The sequence below is a fragment of the Oncorhynchus keta genome, chromosome 2 (genome assembly GCF_023373465.1).
Source record: "Oncorhynchus keta strain PuntledgeMale-10-30-2019 chromosome 2, Oket_V2, whole genome shotgun sequence".
NCBI lineage: Eukaryota > Metazoa > Chordata > Actinopteri > Salmoniformes > Salmonidae > Oncorhynchus > Oncorhynchus keta.
In genome coordinates, this window is record NC_068422.1 from 25,905,435 (window position 1) to 25,916,455 (window position 11,021).

Sequence of the window (11,021 nt, forward strand, 5' to 3'; positions counted from 1 at the left end):
CCACATCTAGTTTCTAAAAGAGCCCAACTAACTGTATAATTTGTGACTGAAGTTCAAGAGAAGGGACATGGGTCTATCTGCTCTATGAGCATGTAAACACATGGTGTAGCATATGTACATATGTCAGTTATTTTCAGCCAGCTGACCACAGTACCAGTCTAATGTTAGTCTACTACAGGAAGGAATTACTGGGCCGTAGGCCTGACCTGTGCTAATCAGGGAAATTCAAACGGTTCTGACCTGCACTGCAGAGAGAGAGCAGGGGGGGAGCAGACGCAGTATCACCATACAGCAGGTTTACACGTTGAGCATTCTGACAGCGTCCTTGCACAAAATAGTAAGCAGCATCATCTGGATATGTATGCAACAAAAGTTCAACATTCACATTCTGATACCATTTCTGTTTGTAAATGGGTATACCCTCTTGGGTTCTCAAGAGCTAGTTTAGGCACTGATCCAACAACATCCATCCTTTCCTCCTTTCAAGTATTCCTCATTGATATGATTGGATTGGTCAAAGCTATGGCCGTCATTGTAAATAAGAATTTGTTCTTAACTGACTTGCCTAGTAAAAATAAAAACATTACATGTAGTGGAATGCTTGCTTACACCCATCCAATCATGTCAGCGATTACTTCAGGTAAGGCATTGAGGCATACATTTACAGGGCCTTCAGAAAGTATTCACACCCCTGGACTTTTTCCACATTTTGTTGTGTTACAAAGTGGGATTAAACATTTTAATTGTTATTTTTTTGTCAATGATCTAGCCAAAATACTATGTAATGTCAAAGTGGAAGAATAATTCTAACATTTGTAAAAGAAAATGTATGAAAAATAAAACACTAATATATCTTGATTAGATAAGTATTCAACACCATGAGTCAATACATGTTAAAGTCACATTTGGCAGCGATTACAGCTGTGAGTCTTTCTGGGTAAGTCTCTAAGAGCTTTCCACACCTGGATCGTGCAACATTTGCCTATTATTATTTTCTAAATTCTTCAAATGGTTGTTGATTATTGCTGGACAACCATTTTCAGGTCTTGCCATAGATGTATTTTCAAGCAGATTTAAGTCAAAGCTATTAAATCGACGACTCAACAACATTCACTGTCTTCTTGGTAAGCAATTCCATTGTATACAGTACTTGTGTTTAAGGTTATTGTCCTGCTGAAAGCTGAATTAATCTCCAAGTATCTGGTGGAAAGCAGACCGAAACAGATTTTCCTATAGGATTTTGACTGTGCTTAGCTCCATTTTGTAATGAAATCTCAGGGAGAAAAAGGTGTAGATTCACGCGCAGCAGGTGTTTAATTCACCTTCACAGAAGGCAGGAATCGTGGTCACAGGCAGGCAATGGTCATACACAGGTAGGCAAACACGCAGGTGAATCAAAACTAAGACTGAAGGCTATAACTGGTTCTCACAAACGAGCTAGGAAAAGGCTTAGTAGAGTCAAAATGAACAATACCTCATAAAGGCACAAACAGAATGAACTGATCTAAATAAGGAGCTGATGAGACCAGGTGAGTAACTAACACAGGTGAAATCAATGAACAAAAATGACAGACAGGGCTACGTTCAAGAACACAAAGAAAACAGGGCTACGTTCAAGAACATAATGAAACAGAACACAAGGTTGACTAAGAAAATAAATACAGAACCTTACACATTTCCTTTATTTTTTATGCTGAAAAGCCCAGTCCTTAATGATTACAAGCATACCCATAACATGATGCAGCCACCACAATGCTTGAAAATATGGAGAGTGGTACTAAGTAATGTGTTCTATTGGATTTGCCCCATACATAATAATAATTATAATAATAGTATATGCCATTCAGCAGACAATTTTTAAGTGTCTTACACTCATGAGTGCATACATTTTACATATGGGTGGCCCCAGCGGGAATCGAAACCACAAAACACTTTGTATTCAGTACAAAAGATGAATTGCCTTGCCACATTTTTTGCAGTATTACTTTAGTGCATTTTGCAAAAAGGATGCATGTTTTGGAATATTTATATTCTGTACAGGCTTCCTTCTTTTCACTCTGTCAATTAGCTTAGTATTGTGGAGTAACTACAATTTTTGTATTTTTTTATTTTTTATTTCACCTTTATTTAACCAGGTAGGCTTGTTGAGAACAAGTTCTCATTTGCAACTGCGACCTGGCCAAGATAAAGCATAGCAGTGTGAACAGACAACACAGAGTTACACATGGAGTAAACAATTAGCAAGTCAATAACACAGTAGAAAAAAGGGGGAGTCTATATACAATGTGTGCAAAAGGCATGAGGTAGGCGAATAATTACAATTTTGCAGATTAGCACTGGAGTGATAAATGATCAGATGGTCATGTACAGGTTGGTGTGCAAAAGAGCAGAAAAGTAAATAAATAAAAACAGTATAAAAACAGTATGGGAATGAGGTAGGTGAAAATGGGTGGGCTATTTACCAATAGACTATGTACAGCTGCAGCGATCGGTTAGCTGCTCAGATAGCTGATGTTTGAAGTTGGTGAGGGAGATAAAAGTCTCCAACTTCAGCGATTTTTGCAGTTCGTTCCAGTCACAGGCAGCAGAGTACTGGAACGAAAGGCGGCCAAATGAGGTGTTGGCTTTAGGGATGATCAGTGAGATACACCTGCTGGAGCGCGTGCTACGGATGGGTGTTGCCATCGTGACCAGTGAACTGAGATAAGGCGGAGCTTTACCTAGCATGGACTTGTAGATGACCTGGAGCCAGTGGGTCTGGCGACGAATATGTAGCGAGGGCCAGCCGACTAGAGCATACAAGTCGCAGTGGTGGGTGGTATAAGGTGCTTTAGTGACAAAACGGATGGCACTGTGATAGACTGCATCCAGTTTGCTGAGTAGAGTGTTGGAAGCCATTTTGTAGATGACATCGCCGAAATCGAGGATCGGTAGGATAGTCAGTTTTACTAGGGTAAGCTTGGCGGCGTGAGTGGAGGAGGCTTTGTTGCGGAATAGAAAGCCGACTCTTGATTTGATTTTCGATTGGAGATGTTTGATATGAGTCTGGAAGGAGAGTTTGCAGTCTAGCCAGACACCTAGGTACTTATAGATGTCCACATATTCAAGGTCGGAACCATCCAGGGTGGTGATGCTAGTCGGGCATGCGGGTGCAGGCAGCGATCGGTTGAAAAGCATGCATTTGGTTTTACTAGCATTTAAGAGCAGTTGGAGGCCAGGGAAGGAGTGTTGTATGGCATTGAAGCTCGTTTGGAGGTTAGATAGCACAGTGTCCGATGACGGGCCGAAAGTATATAGAATGGTGTCGTCTGCGTAGAGGTGGATCAAGGAATCGCCCGCAGCAAGAGCAACATCATTGATATATACAGAGAAAAGAGTCGGCCCGAGAATTGAACCCTGTGGCACCCCCATAGAGACTGCCAGAGGACCGGACAGCATGCCCTCCGATTTGACACACTGAACTCTGTCTGCAAAGTAATTGGTGAACCAGGCAAGGCAGTCATCCGAAAAACCGAGGCTACTGAGTCTGCCAATAAGAATATGGTGATTGACAGAGTCGAAGGCCTTGGCAAGGTCGATGAAGACGGCTGCACAGTACTGTCTTTTATCGATGGTGGTTATGATATCGTTTAGTACCTTGAGTGTGGCTGAGGTGCACCCGTGACCGGATCGGAAACCAGATTGCACAGCGGAGAAGGTACGGTGGGATTCGAGATGGTCAGTGACCTGTTTGTTGACTTGGCTTTCGAAGACCTTAGATAGGCAGGGCAGGATGGATATAGGTCTGTAACAGTTTGGGTCCAGGGTGTCTCCCCTTTGAAGAGGGGGATGACTGCGGCAGCTTTCAATCCTTGGGGATCTCAGACGATATGAAAGAGAGGTTGAACAGGCTGGTAATAGGGGTTGCGACAATGGCGGCGGATAGTTTCAGAAATAGAGGGTCCAGATTGTCAAGCCCAGCTGATTTGTACGGGTCCAGGTTTTGCAGCTCTTTCAGAACATCTGCTATCTGGATTTGGGTAAAGGAGAACCTGGAGAGGCTTGGGCGAGGAGCTGCGGGGGGAGCTGTTGGCCGAGGTTGGGGTAGCCAGGCGGAAGGCATGGCCAGCCGTTGAGAAATGCTTATTGAAGTTTTCGATAATCATGGATTTATCGGTGATGACCGTGTTACCTAGCTTCAGTGCAGTGGGCAGCTGGGAGGAGGTGCTCTTGTTCTCCATGGACTTCACAGTGTCCCAGAACTTTTTGGAGTTGGAGCTACAGGATGCAAACTTCTGCCTGAAGTAGCTGGCCTTAGCTTTCCTGACTGACTGCGTGTATTGGTTCCTGACTTCCCTGAACACTTGCATATCGCGGGGACTATTCGATGCTATTGCAGTCCGCCACAGGATGTTTTTGTGCTGGTCGAGGGCAGTCAGGTCTGGAGTGAACCAAGGGCTGTATCTGTTGGTTCTGCATTTTTTGAACAGAGCATGCTTATCTAAAATGGTGAGGAAGTTACTTTTAAAGAATGACCAGGCATCCTCAACTGACGGGATGAGGTCAATGTCCTTCCAGGATACCCGGGCCAGGTCGATTAGAAAGGCCTGCTCACAGAAGTGTTTTAGGGAGCGTTTGACAGTGATGAGGGGTGGTCGTTTGACTGCGGCTCCGTGGCGGATACAGGCAATAAGGCAGTGATCGCTGAGATCCTGGTTGAAGACAGCGGAGGTGTATTTGGAGGGCCAGTTGGTCAGGATGACGTCTATGAGGGTACCCTTGTTTACGGAGTTAGGGTTGTACCTGGTGGGTTCCTTGATGATTTGTGTGAGATTGCAGGCTATCTCTGCAGTAGACTGCAACTCCTCCCCCTTTGGCAGTTCTATCTTGACGGAAGACGTTATAGTTGGGTATGGAAATCTCAGAATTTTTGGTGGCCTTCCTGAGCCAGGATTCAGACACGGAAAGGACATCAGGGTTAGCAGAGTGTGCTAAAGCAGTGAGTAAAACAAACTTAGGGAGGAGGCTTCTGATGTTGACATGCATGAAACCAAGGCTTTTTCGATCACAGAAGTCAACAAATGAGGGTGCCTGGGGACATGCAGGGCCTGGGTTTACCTCCACATTACCCGCGGAGCAGAGAAGGAGTAGTATGAGGGTGCAGCTGAAGGCTATCAAAACTGGTCGCCTAGGGCGTTGGGGACAGAGAATAAGAGGAGCAGGTTTCTGGCCATGGTAGAATATATTCAGGGCATAATGCGCAGACAGGGGTATGGTGGGGTGCGGGTACAGCGGAGGTAAGCCCAGGCGCTGGGTGATGATGAGAGAGGTTGTATCTCTGGACATGCTGGTTGTAATGGGTGAGGTCACCGCATGTGTGGGAGGTGGGACAAAGGAGGTAACAGGGGTATGAAGAGTGGAACTCGGGGCTCCATTGTGAACTAAAACAATGATCACTAACCTGAACAACAGTATACAAGGCATATTGACATTTGAGAGAGACATACAGCGAGGCATACAGTAATCACAGGTGTTGAATTGGGAAAGCTAGCTAAAACAGTAGGTGAGACAGCAACAGCTAGTCAGCTAGCACAGCAAGCAGCAGGTAAAATGGCGTTGACTAGGCAACGGGGCCGACAGATAAAACAAACAAGCAGAATGGAGTACCGTGATTAATGGACAGTCCAGCGTGCATCAGCTATGTAGCCAAGAGATCAGTGTCCAGGGGGCAGCGGTGGATGGGCAGGGAAGCTGGACTGGCGAGTGTTATCCAGGTTAAAAAAAACTAACAGTGACTAAATAGCTTGTAGCTAGTTAGCTGGTTAGCGTCTGGAGGTTCTTGAGTGTGTTCTAAAAAATTAAAAATAATAGCGATTCCGTATCACAATGGGTGAGGCAGGTTTCCGGAAGGTATAAACAATTTAAAAATCAAAAAGAGATAGAAAGTAAATATGGGTCCAGAGAGTGTTTGGGACGCGGCGATTCAGACGGTTAGCAGGCCTGTGCTAACAAGCTAACAGTTCGTAGGCCCGGGCTAGACAGGGTAGCAGGGGTGTGCTACAGGTGCTCTGGCCGGGCTAGCTTCAAGCTAAGTGGGTGGAAACGCTAGCCAGGGGTAATCATCCGGGGTTGCAGTTTAGCTAGATAGCTAGTTGTGAAGATCCAGCTGATGTTGTTGATGTTGTTGATCCATCCTCAGTATTCTCCTATCACAGCCATTAAACTCTGTAACTGTTTTAAAGTCACCATTGGCCTCATGGTGAAAATACCTAAGCGGTTTATTCCCCTCTGGCAACTGAGTTAGGATGAAGCCTGTATCTTTGTAGTGACTGGGTGTATTGATACACCATCCAAAGAGTAATTAACAACTTCACCATGCTCAAAGGAATATTCAATGTCTGTTTATTTTTTATTTTTTTATCCATCTATCAATAGGTGCTCTTCTTTGCGAGGCATTGGAAAACCTATCTGGTCTTTGTGGTTGAATCTGTGCTTGAAATTCACTGCTCGACTGAGAGACCTTACAGATAATTGTATGTGCGGGGTACCGAGATGAGGTAAACACTGTTATTGCACACAGAGTGAGTCCATGCAACCTATTATTTGACTAGTTAAGCAACCTTTTACTTCTGAATGTATTTAGGCCTGCCATAACAAAGGGGTTGAATACTTATTGACTCAAGGCATTTCAGCTTTTCATTTTTAATTCATTTCTAAAAAGATGATTCTACTTTGACATTATGGGGCATGTCACATTCTGACCTTAGTTATTTTATTATGTCTTTGTTTTAGTATGGTCAGGGCATGAGTTGGGTGGGTTGTCTATGTTCCTTTTTCTATGATTTGCTATTTCTGTGTTTGGCCTGGTATGGTTCTCAATCAGAGGCAGCTGTCAATCGTTGTCCCTGATTGAGAACCATATTTAGATAGCCTGTTTTATAATTTGTTTTGTTGGGTGATTATTTTCTGTTTTCTGGTGTGTGTCTGCACCAGCCAGAACTGTTTTCGGTTGTCGGTTTATTGTTTTTGTTCAGTGTTCAAGCTCTTTATTAAAATATATGGACACATACCACGCTGCACCTTGGTCCTCACCTTCTTCCACCATCGACGACCATTACAGGGCATTGTGTGTAAGCCAGTAACAAAACAATGTAAATGTAAGCTATTTTAAATTCAGGCTGTAACTCAACTAAATGTGGAAAAAGTCAAGGGGTATGAATACTTTCTGAAATAACTGTAAAGTGTCCCAATAGGACCCTAATCCACCACCGTTTTTCCATCTCTTATGAATTGTAATAGAGGGTTTAACACCATGTGACAACAACAGAGCTTTGGCCAGTTCTCTGGCGTAGCTCTGCTCAAATGTAGCGCAATGCAAATCCTTTAGTGCGGAGAGGCCAAGCAAGCAGTCACAGATCACACATGGAGATTTCAGCCTTTGCGCTGCAGTGTTAAATAATAATAACACACTCAAAGATCCAGTCAGAAGAATGGTAATGTGTGAGTGCACTGCACTGTGTGACTAAATGGAAATTTGGGTTGTGTGACAATAAGAAAGGGGAGGGACGGGGTGTATTCTGTCTACAGTCTCTCATAGGAGGATCGTAGAGAGTGAATGGGAGTGAATTACTTCATGATTACGGTCAATTTATCTTAACTTACAGTGATATGACCATGACTCATTGATCTCCAGCTACAACTACCGGCATGTTCCAGTCTGTTCCAGTCCTCCTTACTGCAGTGACAGAGCCACTTCTTTGGGTGACTGCCAACGACAGGTTATATAGGCCTTGCTAGGCTATCTAGGGATTCTGAACAATCAGCACGGAAAGCCAAGGACATCATGCTATCCTGATTGATTGGTTAGGTGAAAAGGTTTCAACACATAGAACAGATCCAGTCTGTCACAACATTGAGGGAGAATGCAAAAAGGTGACACTTTACTTGACACCCAGTGTCATAACACGTTATGACACAGTCAAACATGTCATAGAAGCTGACATAACTTGCCATAACCTGTTATAATATGGTCATAACACTGTCATGACATAGATTTAGACTTGTTGTGACATATATTGCATACTTTTATGGCTGGTTATGACACCTACATAAGTGTCAAAACCCAAAGCCTACCACACAAGGCAAAGCATTCCATTAGACCACAGCTTGTGTCAACAGTATGATTCTGTTGTATAAAAATAAAAATAAATGACCATGTTAAAGTATCATTGCAATTGCGCAAACATTGATGTCAGACATGCGCCTACCTCAATGCTCTGCTGATGACGACTGAGATGAATGCAGGAGCAGATTTCAGGAGAAGGACAAGACATCCTCTTTTTGACTGATGACCCTTTTTGACTGACGACTGATATAAGGGCATGTACAATATAGGCCTATCTGGCTTATACGATTATGAGGGTCAGAATGCTTCTTGACAGTGTCATAAAGTGTATTTTCTACAAGTTAATTAAAATACGATTAAAAAAACATGACTGTAAAGAATGTATTACAACAAAAACAAAGGATCTAAGTGACAGACTTTCAAATGAAAGGAAACTTCTTGGCAGGAAAAACACTAATTTGAATAAATGTAGGTTTTGACACTCTGATGTAGGTGTCATAACCAGCCATAAAATAACGCAATAGGTCACACCAGGTGTTGCTTAATATACATATATGCAATGACAGTGTTATGACCATATTGTGACATGTCAGCTGTTACGACATGGTTATGACCGTCTTATGACCGTCTCAAACAGGGCCCTGCAACACATTTCAGATGATGGACTAGTTATAAGGGGATTAGCTATGGTATACTAAACAATCATTGTAAATAATAATTTATTCTTAATTGACTTGCCTAGTTAAATATAGATTAAATAAAATTTAAAAATAAACACTAAGTTAGCTGCTAACGTTAGCTAGCTCGTTAGCCACGGTTGAACGGTTCGCTAGTAAATGAACTATGCGATTATTAATGGTGCAGGAAATCGGACAGGCAGCAGGTGCATTGTTATTGCAGTGGAACTCTACGATCCAAATGTTAGCTAGCTTGCTTACTTCATCCCAGCGATTGACGCATCATCATCATCTCTTACCTCCAACTCCGAGGTTCACCTTCTTGGGGTTCGCGTCCTCTTTAAAATCATTCGATAGCTTGAATACAGCCACTGGGGTGGCTTGGGGAACCTCTCCGAATAACGACATAATGACGACTTTTACCAAGGAGGGGTGTTAGACAAAGCGTTAAACAAACCGGGCACAAACCGCTGTGTAAAGTGCTACAGGACGAGATAGGAAAATACTTTCACCTTCAACTTGGATGGATTTGAGGTCGTCCCTAGTTAGCACAGCCACAAACTCATAAACCCCGCCTATTTCTACACTTTCTCTTCTCAATACAATTTGATTTTAAACCTAAACCTAACATTAACCCTAACCACACTGATAACAATTGCCTAACCCTAACCCTAAATGATATCCAAATATATAATTTTTGTTATAATTTTTACGACTTTGCCAATTTTGACTTTGTAGCTTTGCCATCTAGTGGAAAACGTGGATTTGGCCAATGGAGAATGGGTGTGAAAGATTTCACCAATAGAAATCGAAAGCAAGCAGTTGACCCAAAAATTAGCCAATCCTAGCAACGATTGAATGGGGTCAATGGGTGCAATATTGTGACGTAGTTGACAGCTGGCGCCAATGACTAGCCTCCATTGGAGATTGACAAATTACTATGCAAATCTCGGTCGCTGAATATGAAAGAGCGGCGTTGTAGTGAGGCATTGGGATTTCCTTGCAAAAATTGTCTGACATCTTATAAATAGCCTAAATGTTATGGCATACGAGTAGTTTTGCAGGGTTTCCAAAGCCTCATAACATCCATAGTTAAGCATTCTGCCTATAACACTGAAACAACTTTACTATGGATCTAAAACTATGCCTACCCTCTTGTTAAAATCTTCACATCCCTACACTTTAGTTACCTGATTGTCTATTCTCTAAACAGGCAACTGAATAAATTTCATCATTTGTATTTCAATCAAAGAGATTCACTGTTATGATCTATACATGTTTTATATTGAACACCCCAATTTTGTTGAAGTCACTTTTCTATCTATCCACAAGGTGGCAGCCTAAGCTTGTTATTCATGATCCACCATGATTTCTGCCCTGTATAGAACTTGACCAGAGATCCCCCTCCCCTCATCCTATATATTGTCCCAGGGACAATTAGGGAACCCTAAACTGACCATAGATCAGTGTTAAAGTAACTTCACAGTGTCTCCAGATTTTTATGAAATATGACCTATAATTACTTAGAATATGAGTGGAATAGTTTTCCTTCCAAATGCTAATTAAGTATGTTAAAAAGCAGCTTTTGTGTGTTGGAATGGTGTGGGCGTACCCCAACAATAGAACGATGTGAACATATACCTGTCATTAAAAATATGAACGTTCGCAGAACGCTGATTGGCCAGCTCATCCTCCTCAGGGAGATTAAGGGCAACTTCTTCAACTGACGAGAACAAATATATTCCTCATTCGACCAAGTAGGCTACCTACCATGTTTAGACTGAACTACTAGCATCAAGTGCAGGTAAGCTACTGCAGTAGACCTTAATAGTGATGACACCTTTCTGGCATGGCCCCACTGACAGGTTTATAATCCCTGTGTCAACTCTGTTTGAATGCAGACATGTGAATGCAGATTTTAATCCTAACCAAACAGGGTTGATCGATGATAACAATAACAACCCTGTCTTTTCAAAGCAGTATTTTGTGTGTGTGTGTGTGTGTGTGTGTGTGTGTGTGTGTGTGTGTGTGTGTGTGTGTGTGTGTGTGTGTGTGTGTGTGTGTGTGTGTGTGTGTGTGTGTGTGTGTGTGTGTGTGTGTGTGTGTGTGTGTGTGTGTGTGTGTGTGTGGGCGTGAGATGTCAGTATAAAATGAGTTGTTTTGTATTCTTGACTTCAGAACGTTCTGTGAATAAACCTCATGGATATGTTTGATTGTGGCTCTGTGTGTGGGTCTGTGTA

General features: G+C 42.6%; 1 protein-coding gene across 1 annotated transcript in view; it reads right to left on the minus strand.

Moving 5' to 3' along the window:
- The window catches only part of LOC118398614 (aspartate aminotransferase, cytoplasmic), a 32,733-nt gene extending 23,382 nt beyond the window's left edge, over positions 1–9,351 (minus strand). Inside the window, exon 1 of the mRNA XM_035794136.2 lies at positions 9,081–9,351. Coding sequence (XP_035650029.1) covers positions 9,081–9,189 — 109 coding nt within the window. The 5' untranslated portion in view covers positions 9,190–9,351. The remainder of the gene's footprint in view (positions 1–9,080) is intronic.
- Positions 9,352–11,021: the final 1,670 nt, after the last annotated feature.